This window comes from Oncorhynchus masou, chromosome 6 (genome assembly GCF_036934945.1).
Source record: "Oncorhynchus masou masou isolate Uvic2021 chromosome 6, UVic_Omas_1.1, whole genome shotgun sequence".
Classification (NCBI taxonomy): domain Eukaryota; kingdom Metazoa; phylum Chordata; class Actinopteri; order Salmoniformes; family Salmonidae; genus Oncorhynchus; species Oncorhynchus masou.
This window is the reverse complement of record NC_088217.1, coordinates 56,983,791-57,010,672: the sequence shown is the minus strand read 5'-3', so window position 1 is coordinate 57,010,672 and position 26,882 is coordinate 56,983,791. Positions and strand designations below refer to the sequence as shown.

At 44.9% G+C, this 26,882-nt stretch overlaps 1 protein-coding gene across 4 annotated transcripts in view; it reads left to right on the top strand.

The window, feature by feature from the left end:
* arhgap9 (Rho GTPase activating protein 9) overlaps nucleotides 1–26,882 on the top strand; it is a 60,760-nt gene that overhangs the window by 11,705 nt on the left and 22,173 nt on the right. For 3 of the 4 annotated variants that reach the window (XM_064969215.1, XM_064969212.1, XM_064969213.1), the window contains 7 exons: nucleotides 1,616–2,035; nucleotides 4,460–4,646; nucleotides 4,811–5,035; nucleotides 7,895–8,058; nucleotides 19,389–19,448; nucleotides 19,655–19,777; nucleotides 19,961–20,050. In XM_064969215.1, the coding sequence (XP_064825287.1) occupies nucleotides 1,742–2,035; nucleotides 4,460–4,646; nucleotides 4,811–5,035; nucleotides 7,895–8,058; nucleotides 19,389–19,448; nucleotides 19,655–19,777; nucleotides 19,961–20,050 (1,143 nt within the window). In that variant the 5' untranslated portion in view covers nucleotides 1,616–1,741. The remainder of the gene's footprint in view (nucleotides 1–1,615; nucleotides 2,036–4,459; nucleotides 4,647–4,810; nucleotides 5,036–7,894; nucleotides 8,059–19,388; nucleotides 19,449–19,654; nucleotides 19,778–19,960; nucleotides 20,051–26,882) is intronic. The other variant, XM_064969214.1, reaches the window with a different exon arrangement.

The window sequence follows — 26,882 nt, the reverse complement described above, 5'->3', positions numbered from 1 at the left end:
AAAAAGAAAAAGTGGAGAAATATGACCCCGCCATACACTTTGGATGTTGATGCTCTGAAAGTGGTTTCCTGTTTTTGTGCTTGCCCTGCTTCTGTTCTGCTTTGTATCTAACACGTATGTATGTATATGTATGCATGTTTATGTATATGTGTGTATACAAATGAATATATCTATTTACCCCCAAAATATATGGGGGATTGGAAATGATGCAGACAAATACATTGATGGAAGTGACAATCTATCCACAATATTAAATCTGATCCACCCCCCCCAAAAATAAGAAAAGATTTAAGAAAATATAAAAAAAGACTTGTTATTTCAAAATCTCCTGCTAGAGCTTCTGATAGAAGTCTAGACATAGTCAATGGATGGATGGATGGATGGATGGATGGATGGATAGACGGATAGATAGAATGCTAGGATCCAATCTCGGAACACATATGTGAGGGAATTGGGAATCCCATCAGCTTTGATGCTTTACCTGCTGTGTTTACTCTTGTCAGCTGGCGCACACTAAAATATTATACACACACACACACACACACACACACACACACACACACACACACACACACACACACACACACACACACACACACACACACACACACACACACACACACACACACACACACACACACACACACACACACACACACACACACACAAATGTACGCAAGCAATCACACACACACACACACACACACACAAACATACGCAAGCATGCACAAACACACAGGCCTCACATAGTGCTTTTTTAAATTAAAGTGCTGGTGTGCTGTGGATTATGAGAGATAGAGATCTTTTTGAAACCTTTTTGAGTGCAATATTTACTGTGCGAGAGGGAGAGAGAAGATAGAGAGAGGAGGGAGAGAGGGAGGGTGAGAGAGAGAAAAGGCCTCAGCCTCTCTGCCGGTCTGGAACTACTGCTGTGGGCTGCTCTCAGAATCTCAGTCTCAAATGGGTGTTCTGTTATGTAAGTGGGTCTGGTAAGGGCAGAGTTGTAAATGTGTGTATGTGTTGTTATGGTTGGTCGGTGGACAGTTATAGTTGTCTGATGATGCCATGGATAAAAAGGATTTAGATACTGGTTGGTTGATCAGCACACTCTGTTTTTTTCTCTCTCTCTAATTGCATGAGCTCCGTTAAACAAATGAAGGATTGCAAATCAATTGCAATGCCCTCTTTTTAGAATACAATTGCTTTGTAACATAATTACTACTTGCTGTTTATATTATGCAATGAAATGGTGTGGATCCGTAAGGTTTGTTTGCCGGTTAGTACACAGCTTTGTTGTGTATTAAGGCCTTGTATAGGGGTGGCAGGTATCCTAGCGGTTAAAAGCATTGGGCCAATAACCGAACGATCGCTGGTTTGAATCCCAGAGCAGACTCGGTGAAAAATCTGTCGATATGCCTTTGAGCAACACACTTAACCCTAATTACTCATGTAATTGGAGAAAAGCGTCTGCTAAATGACTAACATGTAAATGTATAGAGATCTAAGTTTAATATTGGGGTCTGAGATGATGATATTAAATGGTGTGGATATGTGATGCTTGCCATATTTTGTCCATATTTACATTTAACCCAATTCTGTTCTGTTTGTGTTTCAGAGCATGGCGCTGGCCTGGCAACAGTCATCGCCGTTAACCTGTGCCAGTGTCACCTGTGACCCCACCCTCGCCACCCTTCCCCTTGTCCCCAACACCCCCCACTGAGCCCCAGTCCATCCATCCACCATGCTGTCAGGCAGCTGGCGCCGCTCCCCAATCGCCTCACCCGCCAAGCCCTCAGCCTCCACCAGAGGGAGTATTACCAGTGTGAGCAGTGTGTCCAGCAGGGGGAGCCGTGCCAGTGTGAGCAGCAGTGTTAGCAGTGTGAGTGTGCCTACTGTGTGTGGCGTCCCCAGTGGCACGGTGGTGTTGGAGGCTCAGTATGACTACCAGTACCGCGGGGCAGATGGACGACAGGTCTGCATCCGAGAAGGGGAGCGGTTTATTCTGCTCAGGAAGACGAACACTGACTGGTGGCAGGTAAGGACGTCCTGTGTGGCTCGTTTGGTACGAGCGTGGTGCTAGGAATCAAGCTGGGATTGCATATTATAAAATGCATTGGGAAAATCCTTACTTCCACTTAAGTCAAATTTAAATTTAAATGGATGTCAATGGAAGCCACGTGAAAATTTGACTGAAATGAACGTTAGGATTTGCCCCTAAATTGTTCTAGATAAAAGCATCTGCTAAATGGCATATATACTGAACAAAAATATAAACACAACATGTAAAGTGTTGGTCCCATGTTTCATGAGCTGCAATAAAAGATCCCAGAAATGTTCCATACGCCCAAGAAGCTTGTGCACAAATTTGTTTGCATCTCTGTCAGTGAGCATTTCTCCTTTGCCAAGATAACCCATACACCTGACAGGTGTGGCATATCAAGAGGCAGATTAAACAGCATGATCTTTACACAGGTGCACTTTGTGCTGCGAACAATAGTTTTGTCACACAACACAATACCACAGATGCCTCTAGTTTTGAATGTGCTTGCAATTGCTGACTGAAGGAATGTCCACCTGTCACGCCTTGGTCTTAGTATTTTGTGTTTTAGATAATTAGTTGGTCAGGCCAGGGTGTGACATGGGTTTATGTTATTGTGTTGTTGTATTGGGGTTTTTGTAGGCATTGGGATTGTGGTTGATTAGGGGTGTGTTTAGTATAGGTTTGGCTGCCTGAGGCGGTTCTCAATCAGAGTCAGGTGATTCTCGTTGTCTCTGATTGGGAACCGTATTTAGGTAGCCTGGGTTTCACTTTGTATTTCGTGGGTGATTGTTCCTGTCTCTGTGTATTTTCACCATATAGGCTGTAATTAGGTTTCACGTTCCGTTTTGTTGTTATTTATTTATATCAGTTATTTCATGTACCGCGATTCATTTGTTTCATTAAAAAACATGAGTAACCAACACGCTGCATTTCGGTCCGACTCTCATTCAACAAACGAAGAACGCCGTTACACCACCAGAGCTGTTGCCAGAGAATATATGTTAATTTCTCTACCATAAGCCGCCTCCAATGTAATTTTATAGAATTTGGCAATACACCAACCGGCCTCACAACTGCAGACCATGTATAACCACGCCAGCCCAGGACCTCCACATCCGGCTTCTTCACCTGTGGGATCGTCTGAGATCAGCCACCCGGATAGCTGATGAAACTGTGGGTTTGCACAACCAAAGAATTTCTGCACAAACTGTCAGAAACCATCTCAGGGAAGCTCATCTGCAAGCTCGTTGTCCTCACCGGGGTCTTGACCTGATTGCAGTTCGACGTCGTAACCAACTTCAATGGACAATGCTCACCTTCGATGGCCACTGGCATGCTGGAGAAGTGTGCTCTTCATGGATGAATCCCGGTTTCAACTGAACCGGGCAGATGGCGTCATATGGGCAAGCGGTTTGCTGATGTCAACGTTGTGAACAGAGTGCCCCATGGTGGCGGTGGGGTTATGGTATGGGCAGGCATAAATCAAATCAAATCAAAGTTTATTTGTCACGTGCGACGAATACAATATGTGTAGTAGACCTTACAGTGAAATGCTTACTTACAGGCTCTAACCAATAGTGCAAAAAAGGCTTTGGGTGAACAATAGGTAAGTAAAGAAATCAAACAACAGTGAAAAGAGGCTATATACAGTAGCTAGGCCATAAAAGTAGCGAGGCTACATACAGACACCGGTTAGTTAGGATGATTGAGGTAGTATATACATGTAGATATGGTTAAAGTGACTATGCATATATAATGAACAAAGTAGCAGTAGAGGGGTTGGGGGGATTACGGACAACGAACACAATTGCATTTTATCGATGGCAATTTGAATGCACAGAGATATCGTGGCGAGATCCTGAGGCCCATTGTTGTGCCATTCATCTGCCGCCATCACCTCATTTCAACATGATAATGCATTAGAGTAGCAGTAGAGTCACAAGGATCTGTACACAATTTTACGAAGCTGAAAATGTCTCAGTTCTTCCATGGCCTGCATACACACCAGACATGTCACCCATTGAGCATGTTTGGGATGCTCTGGATCTATGTGTACGACAGCGTGTTCCAGTTCCCGCCAATAACCAGTAACTTCACACAGTCATTGAAAAGAAGTGGGACAACACTCCACAGGCCACAATCAACAGCCTGATCAACACTATGCGAAGGAGATGTGTCACACTGCTTGAGGAAAATGGCGGTCACACCAGATACTGACTGGTTTTCTGATCCACGCCACTACTATTTTAAAGGTGTCTGTGACTAATAGATGCATATCTGTAAAATCCATTTATTAGGGCATAATTTATTTATTTCAATTGACTGATTTCCTTATATGAACTGTAACTCAGTAAAATCTTTGAAATTGTTGCATTTTGCGTTTATATTTTTGTTCAGTGTATATATTTTTATTACCAGGTTCGGAGGATTGGGGCAGCCAGTAAAGCCAAACCCCTGTATGTCCCGGCTACGTATGTGGTGGAGGTGCCCATCACTCCTCTGTCGTCAGTACGACAACATGTCAACAACGGCAACATGAGACTCCTGACCCGGTCATCTCTCTCTCCCTGCTCTAACTACCAGTACTCAGGTACGGGGGTGTGGGGTGAGTACGGGGAGGGGGTGGAATGGGGTGGAGTTGTGTGTGTGTTTTCTGTGTCATATGGTCAATTAATCTCTATGGTCCGTTAGCTAATACAAACATGTAATAAACACACACATCGATCTTATTTCGTTCACTCTTCTCCCTCTCCTCTCCTTCCACAACAGTGCCCAAAACTTTCTGTCGTTCCATGGAGGACATCAACACTCACAGTGCCTTCAGAGGAGTCAACTGTCACAGCCCTACCCCAGGTCTGGGAGGAGGAGGGGGCCACTTCCCAACCATGCCCCTCGCTGCGCTCCCCTCCAACACTGCTACCTATTCCACCGGACAACTGATGGTCCCTGGGGGCCCCCAGACCCCCATGGGCCACTCGGCCCCCATCCCCCGAAGTAAGATTTTTCTTGACTTCATGGTCTTAATGCTTCAATTGTTGTGGCCTTTTATGGGTGGTGCTATCGCCTTTTCTTTTTTGGACTACATAGAAGGCTGCTCCAGCCGGAGACAACAACACATACATTGCATTCGGAAAGTATTCATACCCCTTGACTTTTTCCACATTTTGTTATGTTACAGCTTTATTCTAAAATGGTTAAATTGTTTTCCTCCTCATCAAGCTATACACAATAACCCATAATGGCAAAACAAAAACAGATTTTTCAGATTTCCACAATGTGATATGTCACGAGAATCGGATGGGAGCACAGGGCTTCCTTCAGGTGCCTGAATGCCGCTTCAGCCTCATCCGGACATTTCACTGTTTTTGGGAGGCGGGCCCTGGTCAGATTGGTAAGGGGGGAAGCTATAGCCGCAAAGTTGAGGATTAAAACTAGCACTTGTAGATCTTGGCTTGGGCACGCTGGGCCTTCTCCATATGTTCCCTTAGCACTGGCCATATGCCTGTCATCCGCTCCCTCATCCTTTTTACGTGTTACACTATGCTGCGTAAGGGGGTCGGCTGGGCTTTCCACACCACCTTGGTGAGATCCAGTAGGTTGCGTGGTCTCCTCCTGTAGAGGAGTTCAAAAGGGGAAAACCCAGTGGAGGTTTGGGGCACTTCTCGGATCGAGATCATTAGGTGGGGTAGTACCTGGTCCCAGTTCTTCCCATCCCACTCAATGACCTTCCGCAGCATTTGTTTGAGCGTCTTATTGGACCGTTCGACGAGCCCATCAGTCTACAGGTGAAAGACAGAAGTCTGGATCTGCTTTATCTGTAGGAGAACACACCGCTTTCATTAGTCGGGACATGAACTTGGTACCTTGGTTGGTCAGGATCTCGTTCGGGATGCGTACCTGGCTGAAGAGGTGGAACAGCTCCCAGGCGATTCCCTTGGAGACTGCCGCCGATAGGGGAATGGCCTCGGGATGTCGGGTGGCATAATCACTATTACCAGGATGTACCGGTGTCCTCGGGCCATTCTTACCAGGGGGCCCACTATGTCCACGGCGATGTGTTCAAACGGCACTCCGACGATTGGTAGGGGTACCAGCGGGTTCCGGAAGTGTGCTTTTTGCCCTGATCCACTGCTATCACTTGGGCTGCGGTGGCTTTCAAGTTCAGATCCTCCCACTGGGTGGTCCCGAACTGTCCCCTCAGGGGGATCAGGGAAGGTGTCTCAGTGTTTCCCTCAAAATCGAGGAGGGGGAGCATGGGCTCCTCCTCAGGTTATTTACCAGGTAAGGTTGGTTCCGGCGCCCCGTTAGACCCCAACTCCGGGTCGGTAGGCAAACACTTACTTCAGGGCTGCACAGACGCCGGTCCGTCCCCGCTCTCATCCGTCTGGCAGCTTCTTTGTGGCATTACGATGGTGGCCTACCCGGTCGAATACCGCTTGGTGTCGACGTGGACACAGGAGATGGACATCTCCTCACCACGGTCGGTCGGAAGGGCCAGCAGGCGGGCTTGTACAAGCGTTACCACATTCCCGTAATCCATCAGTGTGGGTGTGGGTGTCGTGACCGTCGATTTTCACCAGCCCAGCTTATCTCTGGGGCCCGCTGTTGGCATCGACTCCTCTTGACCTGGGCAATTCCATGCGAGGTGACCCCACGATGGTGGGGTTGTCCTCCTGTCCCCTCCGAAGGGTCTCCCCCTGGTGGCTTGTCCACGGTACACCACAATAAGTATTCAGACCCTTTACTTCGTACTTTGTTGAAGTACCTTTGGCAGCGATTACAGCCTTGAGTCTTCTTGGGTATGATGCTGCAAGCTTGGCATACCTATATTTGGGACGTTTCTCCTATTCTTCTCTGCAGATCCTCTAAAGCTCTGTCAGGTTGGATAGGGAGTGTCACTGCACAACTATTGTCAGGTCTCTCTAGAGATCGGGTTCAAGTCCGGGCTCTGGCTGGGCTACTCAAGGAAGTTCAGAGACTTCTTCCGAAGCCAACCCTGCGTTGTCTTGGCTTTGTGCTTAGGCTCGCTAACCTGTTGGAAGGTGTATCTTGGATCTCTACTTTGCTCTGTTCATCTTCCCTCGATCCTGACTAAACACCCAGTCACTGCCGCTAACAAACATCCCCACAGCATGATGCTTGGCATTCAGGCCAAAAAGTTCAATCTTAATTTCATCAGACTAGAGAAATGTGTTTCTCATGGTCTGAGAGTCTTTAGGTGCCTTTTGGCAAACTCCAAGTGGGCTGTCTTGTGTCTTTTACTGAGGAGTGGCTTTCATTTGGCCACTCTACCATAAAGGCCTGATTGCTGGAGTGCTGCAGAGATGGTTGTCCTTCTGGAATCTGTGCCTCGAACGCAATCCTGTCTTGGAGCTCTACGGACAATTCCTTCGACCTCATGGCTTAGTTTTTGCTCTGACATGCTCTGTCAACTGTGAGACAGGTGTGTGCCTTTCCAATCATGTCCAATAAATATAATTTACCACAGATGGACTCCAATCAAGTTTTAGAAACATATCAAGGATGATCAATGGAAACAGGATCCACCTGAGCTAAATTTCGAGTCTCATAGAAAAGCGTCTTAAAACCTATGTAAATAAGGTATTTCTGTTTTTTATTTTTAATACATTTTCAAAAATGTCTAAAAACCTGTTTTTGCTTTCATTATGGGGTATTGTATGTAGATTGATAAAGAAAGACATTCATTTAATACATTTTAGAATAAGGCTGTAACGTAACAACATGATAGATTCAAGGGGTTTGAATTATTTCCGAATGCACCGTGCATGAAATTAAAACGATTAAGGATAATACATAGAGCCTGATTACCTTTTTCCCACTTTGGTCCTTTAGGTAAGAGCTCCAGCAACCTGCCGAACCCTTATGAGGAGATCGAGGTGAGGGAAATGGGGCTCGAGATGGGGCTCAGTGGATGGAGCACCCCCATCGGTGGTGCTGCCAAGTCCCTCAGCCAGTGGGAAATGGCAGAGGCCGCCCGCAGACACAGCTATCTGCAGGTAAGACTGGGCCAAGTGGGCCAAGATACAGACACACACAGACAGGACACACACAGACACACACAGACAAGAGGCATAGGTTTGAGCTATGCTACTTCAGATAGCCGTGGCCAACACATCACGACACACAGACAGGTACTGTATGCGACTCCAGAAAGACACACGGACAGAGAGACTAGAGCTATGCTACTTCAGATACATATGTACATCATTTGGGAAGTGAAATTATAACTAGTCTCATACCATACACCTATGTGCTGTTGCCAACTCTTCTATCTTTGTCATTCCATGTATGGCTTAATGATGAGGCTATATAATAACAGCTATCCCTAATCTAGTTTCTCGTGATAGACTAATTCTACCATTGCATCGAGTAGCTGGCTATCGCACACGTGAGATTAGGTTCTGGGTGCCGACGGAGGTAATCCTTCAACAGGTACTGATGATGGTTGTGGTAAAACAAACATGTTGATTTGTGATAACAAATAAAACATTTAACTTTTTTTAGAGCCAACATCCATTCATATTAAAACAAGAATCAGCCACTGCCAAGTTAGAGTCCAGGCGGGATGGTTTTTGGATGGCGTTCAAAAAGCCACTCCGTGAGTGAACATGAATGTTGTGATTTTATGAGAGTTGACATCTAGCCCTGTATTTTTCTTGTCTCTGGATGGGCCATCTCTCTTTCTTTCCTCTCTTACTTATTATCCCTCGATCCATCTCTGCGCCTCCTTCCTCCCTCGCTTTTCTCTCCCCCCTCTCTCTCTCCCAAGGGCTTTTCTTCACTCTCTCTCTCTCTCTCTCTCTCTCTCTCTCTCTCTCTCTCTCTCTCTCTCTTGTCTCTAAGCTCAGTAAGCAGGATTAGAGCAACATCCATGTCACATGCTCCTATTTTCCCTCAAAACACACACACACACACACACACACATGGGAATGTTAATGTTGTCATAATATAAGCCACAATACAAGTCCTGCCATCTCCCAGAATGGCACAGAAGAGGCTGAAAGCTTTTTGCAATAGCTGTCTACTAGCTCTGTGGCTCCACAATAATGTAAATCTGCCATGGTTCAAATGAGCCCTCCTGCCCCGAAGTGAACACCTGCTACTGGCCATGCATGCCATACTTTACATGCACCACATGCACGAACACACACACACACACACACCCTTACAGAGGTACAAATGTACAAATGACCTTGACTAACCTGTACATTGACTCGGTACCGGTACCCCCTGTATATACAGTTGAAGTTGGAAGTTTACATACACTTAGGTTGGAGTCATCAAAACTAGTTTTTCAACAACTCCACAAATTTCTTGTTAACAAACTATAGTTTTGGCGAGTCGGTGAGGACATCTATAGTGCCTTGCGAAAGTATTCGGCCCCCTTGAACTTTGGAAATCTTTTTGTATCCAAATCCGGCTTTAAACTTCTTCACAACAGTATCTCGGACCTGCCTGGTGTGTTCCTTGTTCTTCATGATGCTCTCTGCGCTTTTAACGGACCTCTAAGACTATCACAGTGCAGGTGCATTTATACGGAGACTTGATTACACACAGGTGGATTGTATTTATCATCATTAGTCATTTAGGTCAACATTGTATCATTCAGAGATCCTCACTGAACTTCTGGAGAGAGTTTGCTGCTCTGAAAGTAAAGGGGCTGAATAATTTTGCACGCCCAATTTTTCAGTTTTTGATTTGTTAAAAAAGTTTGAAATATCCAATAAATGTCATTCCACTTCATGATTGTGTCCCACTTGTTGTTGATTCTTCACAAAAAAATACAGTTTTATATCTTTATGTTTGAAGCCTGAAATGTGGCAAAAGGTCGCAAAGTTCAAGGGGGCCGAATACTTTCGCAAGGCACTGTACTTTGTGCATGACACAAGTAATTTTTCCAGACAATTGTTTACAGACAGATTATTTCACTTATAATTCAGTGTATCACAATTCCAGTGGGTCAGAAGTTTACATACACTAAGTTGACTGTGCCTTTAAACAGCTTGAAAAATTCCAAAAAATTATGTCATGGCTTTAGAAGCTTCTGATAGGCTAATTGACATAGAAAATGTGTGGGCAGAACTGAAAAAGTGTGTGCGGGCAAGTAGGCCTACAAACCTGACTCAGTTACACCAGGTCTGTCAGGAGGAATGGGCCAAAATTCAATCAATTTATTGTGGGAAGCTTGTGGAAGGCTACCCAAAACATTTGACCCAAGTTAAACAATTTTAAGGCAATGCTACCAAATACTAATTGAGTGTATGTAAACGTTTGACCCACTGGGAATGTGATGAAAGAAATAAAAGCTGAAATAAATAATTCTCTCTACTATTATTCTGACATTTCACAGTCTTAAAATAAAGTGGTGCTCCTAACTGATCTAAGACGCGGAATTTATACTCGGATTGAATGTCAGGAATTGTGAAAAACTGAGTTTGAATGTATTTGGCTAAGGTGTATGTAAACTTCCGACTTCAACTCTAGCCTCGTTATTGTTATTTTATTGTTTTACTTATTTGTTTTTACTTTAGTTTATTTGGTAAATATTTTCTTAACTCTTTCTTGAACTACATTGTTGGTTAAACAATTCACGGCAAGGTCTACACCTGTTGTATTCAGCGCATGTGGAAAATAATGTTTGATTTGATAAACAGGTCAGGCCTATAGTGAGGTATTAAGTCGTAGGGTTGCTTAAGGACAACAAAGTCAAGGTATTGGAGTGGCCATAGCCCAGCTTTACCTAGTTGCAGAGGCTCGGGAAGCGGTGACTCAGCCGTCTTCGCGACTAGCGGGAAAGGCCGGGAAGTTCTCTCGGCAACGGAATTGTCGGGGACTTCCGGGATAACTCTGAGGCAAGGTGGGATCCCTGGACATGTGAGGAAGTCGAATTTCCTCTCCCTCCGTCGTTCCTGTAGTTGCCCATCGATTCGGATGGTCAAAGCGATGAGGGAATCGAGATCCATAGGTAACTCCCAAGCAGAAATCTCGTCCTTGACCTCCTCTGAGACTCCGTGCAGGAACATATCGAACAGTGCTTCCTTGTTCCAAGCACTCTCAACTGCCAATGTACGGAAATCCACTGCATCGTCGGCCACACTGCAGGAGTCCTGCCAAAGCTGGATTGGCTTCCGGGCAGCTTCTCTCCCAAAGAACGGGGCGTAAAAACCTTCTTCACCTCTCCCACGAACACCTCCGGACTAACGCATATGGTCGGCTGTTGTTCCCATACAGCAGTAGCCCAGGCGAGAGCCCTCCCGTATATCAGTGTCATGAGAGCTATTTTGGAGCTCGAAAAAGAGGGCACACTGAGCTAGAAATGCCCGACAGGTGCTAAACTCTCCATTGAAGTGTTCCGGGTTGGGTAAACGGGGCTCCCGAGAAGGTGGAGTGGGTGATGAGACGGAGCTGCTATCAGCTGGGTTACTGAGGGGCTGTGGGGTTAGCACCGTGGTAGATTGCCTCCCAGACAACCCGCGGAACTGCTCCAGCAAACTGCCCAATGCCCGGTCATGTCATTAAGCCAACGTTTGGTCCCCCTCCATAATGCCACGATGCAGTTCCTTGTGCCTCCCGATGGTGGCTCCTTGGGAGGTTATGGCATCGCGCAGCTGGTGCGGGTCTGCTGAGTCAGTCATGGCCAGTTCGTACTTTCAGGTTTGAGTTTGAAGGTAAGACCCAGATGCAGACTGTGTCGGAGTAACAATGTTCATTACAGCAACAGGGGATGCAAACGACAGGTCAAGGCAGGCAGGGGTCGATAACCAGAGTAGTGGGGGAAAGGTACAGGATGGCAGGCAGGCTCAGGGTCGGTTCAGGCAGAGGTCGGTAATCCAGAGTTATTTATTTCTTATATTTCTTATAATCTTATTTATTTATTTTAAATATTTTACATTTTACATATTTTACATGTGATAAGGCCACACAGAGTTCCAGAGATAAGACATCTGTAATAATCTGAAGTACACCAAAAGGCCACTAGATGTCCTCTCATAAAATTCTCCAAAAAACCTGAAAGTTACGAGTATACTGGTAAACTTAGAAAGATTCCAGTAATATACCCATCCTCTGCAATCCTAGGTTGGAGTCAGATTTAGGTGTTTCCTGTCAATTGAAGGTAAAACAGCAGTGACACACGTCATTGCCATGAAACCACAGTAATTTCCTTTACCCCCAGTGCACGACAGATTAAGAAACAGGAAACACACGCACACACACAAAAGGATTGTTGCGCAAACATGCGTTTAAACATGCACAGTTCAGTGAACAATGACATTGTTTTGTACTTGAAAAAAATCAGGTTGCTGCTCATTTTGTACAAGCTGGACATCCTATTAGCTCTCTGAGATACATTGGAATAGAAATGGTCAAGCTGTCATGCAGGGGAGGTGACATTGAGAGGAAACTTCTTCGAATGGGAATCTTTCTGGATCCACAGGCTCAACACACTGTCTCTTCTTGGCCTTAATGAGGAGTTTGACTTTAAACCGTTTTTATAGTTTCAATATGTAAAAAAAAGTGTTTATCCTAATTGATGCATGATCATGTATTTTGATACGTATAATGTTTACATTGTGAAACTATGTTATAAATTAAAATATGTTGCCTCCTGTTTCAGGAAGTGATGTCACTGAGTACTGCCCCTATATATAGGACCTTCCACCCCCACCTGGGATATGGATGCCTGATGAAGACCTAAGGGTCTAAACGTTCTTAATAAATATCACCTGGGAGCATGAGCAGCAGTGTGCAGTGTTTTCCTTTCTGTTTTCCAATGTTTTGTAATTGAACATGAATCCAGCCTCTCTCTTGATATTTTTAGTATTTATAGAGATGCAGTATTACGTGTTATTACACATCTAGTTTATTTATTAAAAACTAGTTTGTCCTCAGTGCTCAGAATGTTAGACCTCAGTGCATTCCCCTGGAGTACACTGACACAGCAGTCTTATGTGTCCGTGTGTGTGTGTGTGTCCGTGCGCGTGCGTGTCTTATACAGTATAATCCAGGAGTTTCCAAAAGGTTTTGGCCCATGACCCTGTTTTGATATTTTTTTTAAATTGTGACCCCACCATGTAAAAAACAGGTGATGTAATCAATGGCCAATGTTTATTTTTTATTTGGGTTGTCATGACTTCCGCCGAAGTCGGTCCCCCTCCTTGTTCGTGCGGCGTTCTGCGGTTGATGTCACCGGCTTTCTAGCCACTGCCGATCCACTTTCATTTTCCATTTGTTCTGTCTTTGTCTTACACACCTGGCTTCACTCACCCAATTACTTGTTTATTATTTAACCCTCTGTTCCCCATGTTGTGTTTGTGAGTGATTGCTTATTGTACATCGGTCCTCTTTTGTGGGCTCGCCATGTGGCTTAGTATTTTTTGAAATTTTGAGTAAAGTACGTTATTTACTCATATCTGTCCTGCACCTGACTCTCTACACCAGCTACACACAGGACCTTTACAGAATCATAAATGGAGTCAGCAGGAGCAGACGCCCTCCCTGTGAACATGGTCGCGGACGCGTCTGGGCACCGCCATGGATCGCGTGCTGCAAACGATGGATCGTTGGGAGAGAGGAGGGGGTCGCCCAGCGCCTACATCAGCCCCACTACAGCAGGCCCCACTGTCCACCCCTTCTTCACCCGGTCCCAGCGGGATTCGGTTCGCGCTCCCGAGGGAGTATGATGGGACGGGTGCCGGATGCCGGATGCCAGGGGTTCCTAATCCAGCTGGAGCTCTACCTGGCGACCATCCACCCATCTCCTTCTGGACGTGAGAGCGTGTCCGCCCTCGTCTCCTGCCTCTCAGGCAAAGCCCTGCAGTGGGCCAATGCCTTATGGAGTGAAGGAGACGTGGCGTTGGACCGTTACGCAGGTGAACGTCTGTTCCACTTGAGGCAGGGGACAGGGATTGCGCAGGATTTCGCATTGGACTTCCGGACCCTGGCCGCCAGCGCGGGATGGAACGACAGGGCCCTGATCGATCACTACCGGTGCAGTCTGCGCGAGGACGTCCGTCGGGAGTTGGCCTGTTGAGACACCATCCTCAGGTTGGACCAGCAGGTGGACCTATCTATCCGGCTGGACAACCTGCTAGCTACACGCGGATGTCCAGAACGGGGCCTGTCAGTTCCATCCCCCAGCACCTCCGCTCCGATGCCCATGGAGCTGGGAGGTGCTGTGCTTAGGGCGACCGGAGGAGGGGTCATTCCCTGCACCATCTGTGGCCGCAGAGGGTACACCGCTGGTCGGTGCTGGGGAGGTTCCTCAGGGAGTCGAGGCAGCAGGCAGGGCACTATCATGTCACCCCAGGTGAATCAGCACCAGGCTCACCCAGAGCCCCCTGTTGCCCACATGTATGTGTTTATTTACGGAGTTTTCCCTGCATTCCCAGCATAAGGCGCTCGTAGATTCAGGCGCAGCTGGGAATTTTATTTACCATTCATTTACACATAGTTTAGGGATCCTTGTTCCTGTGGATATGCCCTTCCCTGTGCACCCCCTAGATAGTCGACCATTCGGGTCAGGGCTGATTAGGGAGGCCACGGCTCCACTATGCATGGTTACGCAGGAGGGTCACAAGGAGAGAATCAGTCTCTTCCTTATTGATTCTCCTGCGTTTCCTGTGGTGCTTGGCCTACCCTGGTTGGCCTGTCATGATCCCACTATTTCGTGGCAACAGAGGGTTCCCAAGTGGTGGTCACGAGAGTGCTCAGGGAGGTGTGTAGGGGTTTGGTGGAATGTCCAGACCAAATCAAATCAAATCAAATTTTATTTGTCACATACACATGGTTAGCAGATGTTAATGCGAGTGTAGCGAAATGCTTGTGCTTCCAGTTCCGACAATGCAGTAATAACCAACAAGTAATCTAACTAACAATTCCAAAACTAATATCTTATACACAGTGTAAGGGGATAAAGAATATGTACATAAAGATATGAATGAGTGATGGTGCAGAGCAGCATAGGCAAGATACAGTAGATGGTATCGAGTACAGTATATACATATGAGATGAGTATGTAAACAAAGTGGCATAGTTAAAGTGGCTAGTGATACATGTATTACATAAGGATGCAGTAGATGATAGAGTACAGTATATACGTATACATATGAGATGAATAATGTAGGGTATGTAAACATTATATTAGGTAGCATTGTTTAAAGTGGCTAGTGATATATTTTACATCCTTTCCCATCAATTCCCATTATTGAATTGGCTAGAGTTGAGTCAGTGTGTTGGCAGCAGCCACTCAATGTTAGTGGTTGCTGTTTAACAGTCTGATGGCCTTGAGATAGAAGCTGTTTTTCAGTCTCTCGGTCCCAGCTTTGATGCACCTGTACTGACCTCGCCTTCAGGATGATAGCGGGGTGAACAGGCAGTGGCTCGGGTGGGTGTTGTCCTTGATGATCTTTATGGCCTTCCTGTAACATCGGGCGGTTTAGGTGTCCTGGAGGGCAGGTAGAGCCTTACGGTTGTGGGCGGAGCAGTTGCTGTACCAGGCGGTGATACAGCCCGCCAGGATGCTCTCGATTGTGCATCTGTAGAAGTTTGTGAGTGTTTTTGGTGACAAGCCGAATTTCTTCAGCCTCCTGAGGTGCTGTCTGTGTGAGTGGACCAATTTAGTTGGTCTGTGATGTGTATGCCGAGGAACTTAAAACTTACTACCCTCTCCACAACTGTTCCATCGATGTGGATAGGGGGGTGTTCCCCCTGCTGTTTCCTGAAGTCCACAATCATCTCCTTAGTTTTGTTGACGTTGAGTGTGAGGTTATTGTCCTGACACCACACTCCGAGGGCCCTCACCTCCTCCCTGTAGGCCGTCTCGTCGTTGTTGGTAATCAAGCCTACCACTGTTGTGTCGTCCGCAAAATTGATGATTGAGTTGGAGGCGTGCGTTGCCGCGCAGTCGTGGGTGAACAGGGAGTACAGGAGAGGGCTCAGAACGCACCCTTGTGGGGCCCCAGTGTTGAGGATCAGCGGGGTGGAGATGTTGTTGCCTACCCTCACCACCTGGGGGCGGCCCGTCAGGAAGTCCAGTATCCAGTTGCACAGGGCGGGGTCGAGACCCAGGGTCTAGAGCTTGATGACAAGCTTGGAGGGTACTATGGTGTTAAAATGCCGAGCTGTAGTCGATGAACAGCATTCTCACGTAGGTATTCCTCTTGTCCAGATGGGTTAGGGCAGTGTGCAGTGTGGTTGAGATTGCGTCGTCTGTGGACCTATTTGGGCGGTAAGCAAATTGGAGTGGGTCTAGGGTGTCAGGTAGGGTGGAGGTGATATGGTCCTTCACTAGTCTCTCTAAGCACTTCATGATGACGGAAGTGAGTGCTACGGGGCGGTAGTCATTTAGCTCAGTTACCTTAGCTTTCTTGGGAACAGGAACAATGGTGGCCCTCTTGAAGCATGTGGGAACAGCAGACTGGTATAGGGATTGATTGAATATGTCCGTAAACACACCAGCCAGCTGGTCTGCGCATGCTCTGAGGGCGCGGCTGGGGATGCCGTCTGGGCCTGCAGCCTTGCGAGGGTTAACACGTTTAAATGTTTTACTCACCTCGGCTGCAGTAAAGGAGAGACCGCATGTTTCCGTTGCAGGCCGTGTCAGTGGCACTGTATTGTCCTCAAAGCGGGCAAAAAAGTTATTTAGTCTGCCTGGGAGCAAGACATCCTGGTCCATGACTGGGCTGGATTTCTTCTTGTAGTCCGTGATTGACTGTAGACCCTGCCACATACCTCTTGTGTCTGAGCCGTTGAATTGAGATTCTACTTTGTCTCTATACTGACGCTTAGCTTGTTTGATAGCCTTACGGAGGGAATAGCTGCACTGTTTGTATTCGGTCATGTTACCAGTCACCTTGCTCTGATTAAAAGCAGTGGTTCGCGCTTTCAGTTTCACGCGAATGCTGCCATCAATCCACGGTTTCTGGTTAGGGAATGTTTTAATCGTTGCTATGGGAACGACATCTTCAACGCACTTTCTAATGAACTCGCACACCGAATCAGCGTATTCGTCAATGTTGTTGCCTGACGCAATACGAAACATGTCCCAGTCCACATGATGGAAGCAGTCTTGGAGTGTGGAATCAGCTTGGTCGGACCAGCGTTGGACAGACCTCAGCGTGGGAGCTTCTTGTTTTAGTTTCTGTCTGTAGGCAGGGATCAGCAAAATTTCTTTTCCGAAAGGGGGGCGGGGCAGGGCCTTATATACGTCGCGGAAGTTAGAATAACAGTGATCCAAGTTTTTGCCAGCCCTGGTGGCACAATCGTTATGCTGATACATTTTAAGGAGTCTTGTTTTCAGGTTAGCCTTGTTAAAATCCCCAGCAACAATGAATGCAGCCTCAGGATGTATGGATTCCAGTTTGCAAAGAGTCAAATAAAGTTTGTTCAGAGCCATCGATGTGTCTGCTTGGGGGGGAATATATACGGCTGTGATTATAATCGAAGAGAATTCTCTTGGTACATAATGCGGTCTACATTTGATTGTGAGGAATTCTAAATCAGGTGAACAGAAGGATTTGAGTTCCTGTATGTTTCTGTGATCACACCACGTCTCATTAGCCATAAGGCATACGCCCCCACCACTCTTCTTACCAGAAAGGTGTTTGTTTCTGTCGGCGCGATGTGTGGAGAAACCCGCTGGCTGCACCGCATCCGAGAGCGTCTCTCCAGTGAGCCATGTTTCCGTGAAGCAAAGAACGTTACAGTCTCTGATGTCCCTCTGACCCTTGCTCGGATTTCATCAACCTTGTTGTCAAGAGACTGGACATTGGCGAGAAGAATGCTAGGAAGTGGGGCACGATGTGCCTATCTCCATAGTCTGACCAGGAGACCGCCTCGTTTCCCTCTTTTACGAAGTCGTTTTTTTGGGTCGCCGGCTGGGATCCATTCCGTTGTCCTGGTTGAAAGGCAGAACACAGGATCCGCTTCGCGAAAGTCATATTCTTGGTCGTACTGATGGTGAGTTGACGCTGATCTTATATTCAGTAGTTCTTCTCGACTGTATGTAATGAACCCTAAGATGACCTGGGGTACTAATGTAAGAAATAACACGTAAAAAAACAAAAAACTGCATAGTTTCCTAGGAACGCGAAGCGAGGCGGCCATCTCTGTCGGCGCCGGAACCAGGTCTCCACCGTGCGCTTCCCCTCAGAATATGCCGATTTATCTCTCTCGCCTTCTGTAAGAAGAAGGCGACTCAAGGCAGCTCCCATTACTTCACTGCTGAAGGGGGGACCGGTGCGGTTGCAGTGGTCGGCTGAGGCGGACGGAGCTTTTGGTCACCTGAAGGCTCTGTTTACCTCGGCTCCCATGCTGGCTCATCCGGATTCCATGGCTTTATTAACTCAATGATATATATATATATATTATTTACATTGTTTCCAAACTGACATGTGACATGAAGTAATGCCAAAATAACATGCAAAACAGGAAAGCCCCCCTAAAAAAATGTGACACGCATTCCCACCTAAAAAATGTGGGGCTCAAAACATGAGTGACGGGTAGCCACTGGTGCCTGGTCTTGTCCATTCTGTTCTAATGAGTCCTGTACGGCTTGTGGGCATTGTAGAGGGAAACAGACAGATAATGCACTTGTTCCTGAGAGTCTTATCTTTAAGTGGTGTGGTCATAATATTTTGTAGCTTAAACGGTTCAAAAGATAGAGCTACATCTGTAGGAAAAAAACTGAAACGGCTCTGTTTATTACAAATGCGTCTAGAGGCTTCTGATATAACCCTATTTTCAAATCCCCCTAGTTTAGGAAACGCTGGTGTAATCTATAGGTTGCAAATGCCACTCAGCCATCATTAGTAGAAAGACTACAGTTATGTTACATGTGGGGGGGGGGGGGGGGGGTAAATCTGCATTGTATTTTTTTTAAATTTTACCAGGCAAGGCAGTTAAGAACAAATTCTTATTTTCAATGATGGCCTAGGAACAGTGGGTTAACCATCTTGTTCAGGGGTTGAACAACAGATTTTTTACCTTTACCAGCTCAGGGAATCGATCTTGCAACCTTTCGGCGCTCTTCCACCCCAGGTAGCCTAGCCTCATCATCACTATAGCTTCAACATCACTATAGCCTCATCATCACTATAGCTTCATCATTAAAGCATCATCACTATAGCTTTCATGGAAAGATGTTTTTCCATATGATGTTCTTTACTTTTCAATCTATTTCAGTGCAATATATGGCTTCCTATATCCTACATTACATTATGTACCCATTCACTAGAGTTAGTAGACATTGGTGACCTTAAGGTTTTCTATAAGCCACGTTTTCATGTTGATGTGGACAGGTTCTCCTCTCTACTCTGCCCTACATCAGGTAAAGAGGAGGAGCCAAGCAGAACCCCCCAGTCCTGCCCCCGGTCAGCGACCACTACAGGTGAATTTTCTTTGTTTATCTCACCATTTGATTCTGATGGAGGCAAAAAACTTAAAATAGGCTTACAAATATGTTTTTTAAGGTTTGAGTGAGAGTTCCTTTCAAACCATTTTTTTAAAATCACATAGCCAATACAACGTGCATACATGATATCATAGAGGATGACACAAAAAAGTAATACACTTATTTCCATTGTGGCTCTGCAGGTGCTGGACCTATGGGAGCAGTACTCGGACCCCACCACAGGGCGATGTTTCTATGCAAACACCGTTACCAAGGAGAGGTCTTGGAAACCCCCCCGCAGAGCCCGCGAACGGACTCCCAGCTGGGTAACAGACATAATAGAAAGTAGGGTCTTATGTTAATTAGAACAGCCCACTTATTGTTAAACAGTACTATTTTTTGGACAATAGAGTCTATCTATCAACACTGATGTTAGTATTGCTAGCAATTAAAAATGGTGGGACAGATATACATTGAAACTAACACCTATACTCTCTTCCCTGCTATAGACTAGTCCGATGCAGCCACAGACATTTCCACAAGACCCCAACAACCTGTCATTACCCATCCCAGGCACAGGAAATGGCAACATACACAGGGTAGGCCCACCTACAGGCTCTGTTTCCTGTCACACGGTATTTGTCCTAATGTCTATACAAATGGTGGCAATTTCAACCGCATGTATGGCATGCACAGGGTAATGATCTTCATTTGATTTCTTATGGCCTGTAGCGGTATGCCTGAAGACACAGAGAGGCTTCAGAGGAGAAGCGGTGTACTGTATCACTGAGGGTGTGTTATCTTGTCACATAGCTATGTTATCATCACAGAATCAGAGCATCACAGTATCAATACACAGAGATGTACTTTTGACTGGCTTCACGCCACTCTACCCTATTTCCTGCTAATGTATTCTAGCTACACACACAAGATTTCGTTATCACAGAATCATTACACAGATAAGTATCTCCATATACAGATGTACAGCTGGCTAAGTTAGTGTCACTCAACCCTACTACAGTATCATTACCTAGACATACACTGAGTATACAGAACATTAAGAGCACCTGCTCTTCCCATGACATTGGCTGACCAGGTGAATCAAATCAAATTGTATTTGTCACATTTGTCACTTTTCACCTTACAGTGAAATGCTTACTTACAAGCCCTTAACCAACAATGCCGTTTTAAGACAAAATAAGTGTTGAGTAAAAAATAGATAAGTCAAAAATAAAAAATAAAGGTAACAAATAATTAAAGAGCAGCAGTAAAATAACAATAGCGAGACTATGTACAAGGGGTACCTGTACAGAGTCAATGTGCTAGGGGCACCGGTTAGTCAAGGTAGGTGAAATATATGATCCCTTATTGATGTCACTTGTTATTCTATTTCTATGAAATCACTCTACCATACTTCCTGGTCGCCAGTGTAGGCCGTCTTGTCCCAGACAGCATTGCTCAGAAGCAGAGTAACAGAATAGGGGTGCTGATCTAGGATCAGTTTTTCCTTTTTAGATCATAATGAAAAACATCCTAGATCAGCACTCCTACTCTGACCATTTTTGAATGTAGGCCCATCTAGGGCTCATAGCCAGAATAACACCTCATGTTCCAGATTAGTGTTAGGGAGACTAAATTTAAATTTAAAAAAGGGATTATTAACTAGTCTACTGTACATCCAACTAGTTTCACCATGTACTTCTTTATTTACTTAATAATGTAATGCAGACAGTGAGAGTCTTGCAGGCCTTAAACACTCAAGCAGAGCTGTATGGATAGACATGGCACCAAGACTCCACAAGTTGTCTTGGTAACACTTTGGCCCCATCCAGAAACAAGCTCTGACCCAAAAGGCACTTAATATACAGATGTCCGATCTTCATTTGATGTCTTTTTTTTTTTTGCGGAGTATGATCCTGCACATCAGGGAATTCAAATGAGCCTTGTGATTTGTGATTTATACTTTCATCGAAAACCCGCAGTTCTCTTTCTCTGCATGCGGGGGCAGTCAAGTCATTTGGACCAGTGGGGCCATACTTGTCCATATTCTTTAGGCTACCCGTTTTACTCTATCCATTGTCACATGATGAAAGGTGTAAAACCCCATAATAGCCTACAGTTTGTGTTTCCCTGGCTGAGCTGATGAGGGCCATCAGAGGACATCTTAAGGTTTCTAGCGATCCTAAGGTAAGTTCAATTGAGGCCTGGGGTGGTCTAGCAATTAGAACAGCTGCCTTCAGCATGCACATATAGGCCTACCATGTCAGGGTGGGTTTGATTCCGGCCCATGCCCTTCTGGCAAAAATAACAAAATCCCCCCAATTGACTTGATTTAGTTGTACATTTAAAAAAAGTAATGTGTTGTTTTACAGGTCAGCCATCATAGTACGGCAGCCCTGGAGCAAATTAGGTTTAAGTGCCTTGCTCAAGGGCACATAGACAGACTCTTCACCTTGTCGGCTTGGGTATTCAAACCAGAGACCTTTCGGTTACTGGCGACAACTCTCTAACCGCAAGGCTTCCTGGCGACTTTCATCCCGATCTAGATAAAAAATTACCATTACAGACACTTTTATTTTAAAGACAGTTGTATTTAATGGATAACATAAATAGCAAAAAAATAAAATTGTATGCCACACCAACAATAGTTTCCATTCATACAAAGTGTCGGATAAATTGCCACAGTGGATTTGCTGTGGTAAATGAGGAATGCTTGTCAAATAGATAAATTGCTCTTAGTTTGTTCAAAAAGGACGAAGTTATTCCGATGATAATACCAACCAGAGGGCGAACATACACTGTATATACAAAAGTATGTGGACACCCTTTCAAAATAGTGGATTCTGCTATTTCAGCCACACACCTTTCCTGTTTAGCAATGACAATGCCCTCGTGCACAAAGCAAGGTCCATAAAGAAATGTTTGTCGGGATCGATTTGGAAGAACTTGACTGGCCTGCACAGAGCCCTGACCTCAACTCCATCAAACACCTTTGGGCTGAATTGGAACGCTGTCTGGGAGCCAGGCACATGATGAAAGGTGTGAAAAACAATAATAGGTGATTGTTTGTGTTACCTGGCTATTGTTGTTTTCTAGGTCTGTCCATGTTCTTTTAATCAATTTAGCCTACCTTGCATTACTTATAATCATATGTTATGTTGGACGTGTGCTAACAATCTAATTGTTATTTGTCCAATGATTTATTATCTCTTTTAAGTATTTTTTAAGGATTTAGGGCAGTCCTTTCGTAATTGTTTCGCTTTTATTGAAGAGATAGAAAAGTGTTGGAAAAACAGGCAAGATAGGGACGGGTTATTCAAAGGGCAGTGGGCCGGATTCAAACCTTTGCCTACTCCACTAGCTGTAACCGCTGGAACACACAGGCACTGAGGCCACCAATAATTCATTCTGCCTATTGTTTGCATTGAATACACAATAAAACAACTGATACATGTTTTTTTAAAGATTTAAATATCCAAACAAATATTTAGAATCACCACTAGGGAGCAGCTGGAAGCAGTGTATACAATGCACACCTTACCTACATTCTACTTTATGTAAGGGCGCATTGGCCATCTAGCAATTCAGGCAAATGCCAAATGCCAGAATTAGCACATTCTACATTGTCACCTTACTCAAAATGTTATATTTTTGAGGCTGCTAAAACATGATTTTGTCAACAGTAAAGTGCATTATCCTTATGATTCCTGTAATGAAAGGTTCTGCCCCTTTGCCTCTTCCGCTGTGATGAGCAAGCCACTCTCCTCTACCCTCAAGCACTCGAGAAAAATGCATTCTGAGCGCATAACATTTCAAAATGTAATTTTGGGAAAAACACAGAATTGGAAGCTTCGTCCCCTTCGCACTGTCAAAAAGAGGAGGGTCTCAGCTTTCTGTAGGTACAATTTTTATTTCTCATCTCTCAATATTCAGCTTAATACCAACTATTTTACAACCAAGATATGATATGGCTTTGAGATATGGAAATGCACACCAGCCATTGCAAGGGCATAGGCCTATAGGTCTCATCGGTAGTAGCCTACGACTGCAATTTCTTTAGGACATTACATTTAATGTTGGATGAATACATGGCTACGAGCAGAGGGTAGCCTATAATATTTAGAGATAGTAATTCGGTTAATGTGTTGAGTTTCAACTTCCTCAGGTGTTGACCACAAAATAAGTAGCCTATGATATTAGTTAGCCCACATAAGATGTATGTCATTCATATCTATTGAACAAAACATTCTGGAGTCCTATTTGAACCGTAGAATATAGCAACAATAGTCAATAATTGTCAATCCAAAATTCATGACAATCACTGGATTAGGTTGCACATCAAAATATCTTGAGGGATGGATTCCTGCTTGGATGTGTTCGATGAAACCTCAGTAGACTATTTATTACATTTCTTAATAAAGCATCATGAATGACTTCATAAAATGATTACTCATGGGTTGCTGCCACCAACTGTAAAAGTTAATGGCACCAGTGAAAAATGTTAGTCTGGACTCTGGAGCCCTGTAGTAACTAACAATTCCGATAGGTGTTGATTCAGAGGAACATATGACAGACACTAATTTGCGATATTGCCTAAGTTGTTAGTTTGTCGTTTATAATGTATAAGCCTTAAGCAGGCAGGCAGACAGACAGACAGACAGACAGACAGACAGACAGACAGACAGACAGACAGAACAAGAAGATGCTGAGATAGATAGACGGCACAACAGGGACGAGCAGAGACACTGTTATAGTGGTGAGTTGTATCTTCAGTGGGGTTTTTACATATCGTATTTGTTTTAAACATGAGCTGGTTAAAAAAGAGGAGAACCACCATGTCTCACCAGTCATTGGTACAGAAATGGTTTAGAAACGCTTTACTCTATTGTCAATGTTATGTATCAGCACTACTACCTGTGTCTAAGTTTGGTGTGTGTGTATAGCTGGTTGCCTGCCAGGGGGGTGTGAGTTGGCGGTGTGCACAGTGACATGGGCTGGTGTGGATAAACTTCCACGGCAGAATTCTTGTCCCTGTCTGCGCCTGAGGCTACATGCAGGCTACAGCGTCTTGTGTGAATTCTTATGTGGATTATAATACATTGACGTATTTGTAGGGGGTAGATGTATTTTTCATCTGGAAAAATCAGGTCAATTGTTTTATTGTATGTTGAAGGAGAACAAATAGGTAGAATAAACTCTAGGTTTCCTCAGTGCTTGTGTGTCCAGCGGTTACAGTCACTGACTCCGGCACACATATACAGTGGGGCAAAAAATTATTTAGTCAGCCACCAATTGTGCAAGTTCTCCCACTTAAAAATATGAGACAGGCCTGTAGTTTTCATCATAGGTACACTTCTACTATGACAGACAAAATGAGGGAAAAAAATCCAGAAAATCACATTGTAGGATTTTTAATGAATTTATTTGCAAATTATGGTGGAAAATAAGTATTTGGTCACCTACAAACAAGCAAGATTTCTGGCTCTCACAGACCTGTAACTTCTTCTTTAAGAGGCTCCTCTGTCCTCCACTCGTTACCTGTATTAATGACACCTGTTTGAACTTGTTATCAGTATAAAAGACACCTGTACACAACCTCAAACAAGTCACACTTCAAACACCACTATGGCCAAGACCAAAGAGATGTCAAAGGACAACAGAAACAAAATTGTAGACCTGCACCAGGCTGGGAAGACTGAATCTGCAATAGGTGAGCAGCTTGGTTTGAAGAATTTCAACTGTGGGAGCAATTATTAGGAAATGGAAGACATACAAGACCACTGATAATCTGGGACTCCACGCAAGATCTCACCCCGTGGGGTCAAAATGATCACAAGAATGGTGAGCAAAAATCCCAGAACCACATGGGGGGACCTAGTGAATGACCTGCAGAGAGCTGGGACCAAAGTAACAAAGCCTACCATCAGTAACACACTACGCCGCCAGGGACTCAAATCCTGCAGTGCCAGACGTGTCCCTCTTCTTAAGCCAGTACATGTCCAGGCCCATCTGAAGTTTGCTAGAGAGCATTTGGATGATCCAGAAGAAGATTGGTAGAATGTCATATGAAAATATAACTTTTTGGTAAAAACTCAACTCGTCGTGTTTGGAGGACAAAGAATTCTGAGTTGCATCCAAAGAACACCATACCTAATGTGAACCATGGGGGTGGAAACATCATGCTTTGGGGCTGTTTTTCTGCAAAGGGACCAGGACGACTGATCCGTGTAAAGGAAAGAATGAATGGGGCCATGTATCGTGAGATTTTGAGTGAAAACCTCCTTCCATCAGCAAGGGCATTGAAGATGAAACGTGGCTGGGTCTTTCAGCATGACAATGATCCCAAACACACCGCCCGGGTAACAAAGGAGTGGCTTCGTAAGAAGCATTTCAAGGTTCTGGAGTGGCCTAGCCAGTCTCCAGATCTCAACCCCAAAGAAAATCTTTGGAGGGAGTTGAAAGTCCGTGTTGCCCAGCAACAGCCCCAAAACATCACTGCTCTAGAGGAGATTGGCATGGAGGAATGGGCCAAAATACCAGCAACAGTGTGTGAAAACCTTGTGAAGACTTACAGAAAACGTTTGACTTCTCTCATTGCCAACAAAGGGTATATAACAAAGTATTGAGATAAACTTTTGTTATTGACCAAATACTTATTTTCCACCATAATTTGCAAATAAATTCATTAAAAATCCTACAATGTGATTTTCTGGATTTTTTTCTTCTCATTTTGTCTGTCATAGTTGAAGTGTACCTATGATGAAAATTACAGGCCTCTCATCTTTTTAAGTGGGAGAACTTACACAATTGGTGGCTGACTAAATACTTTTTTGCCCCACTGTATGCCAGCGTCGGCATGGGTTCAAATCCTGCCATTTGACTCATGGATGATTTTCTTTTTTTGACACATTAAGGCTGCATGCTTAAAGGGTTAATTGAATTTATATTTCAATGTTTTCAAGAAGTAAAAGGAATAGTCATAACGACACAGGGCGAGACCCAGATGCAGACACCGGAGGCAGATGGTTCGAGTCTCTGATATTTATTGAAAAACAAGGGGCTGGCAAGAGGCAGGTCAAGGACAGGCAGAAGTTCAAAAACCAGGAGGTACAGGGCGGCAGGCAGGCTCGAGGTCAGGGCAGGCTGAATGGTCAGACAGGCGGGTACAGTGTCAGGGCAGGCAAAGGGTCAGAACCGAAAAGACAGAGACTTGGAAAACCAGGAGCATGGAAAAACACTCTGGTTGACTTGACATGACAAGACTGGCTAGCAACAGACAGACAGATAACACCGGTATAAATACACAGGGAATAACGTGAACAAATGGGAGACACCTGGTGGGGGGTGTGGACAAGCACAAGACAGGTGAAACAGATCAGGTTGTAACAATAGTCTTGTAATTTTTACATCAAAGAAAAGTGTCTCAGCCCA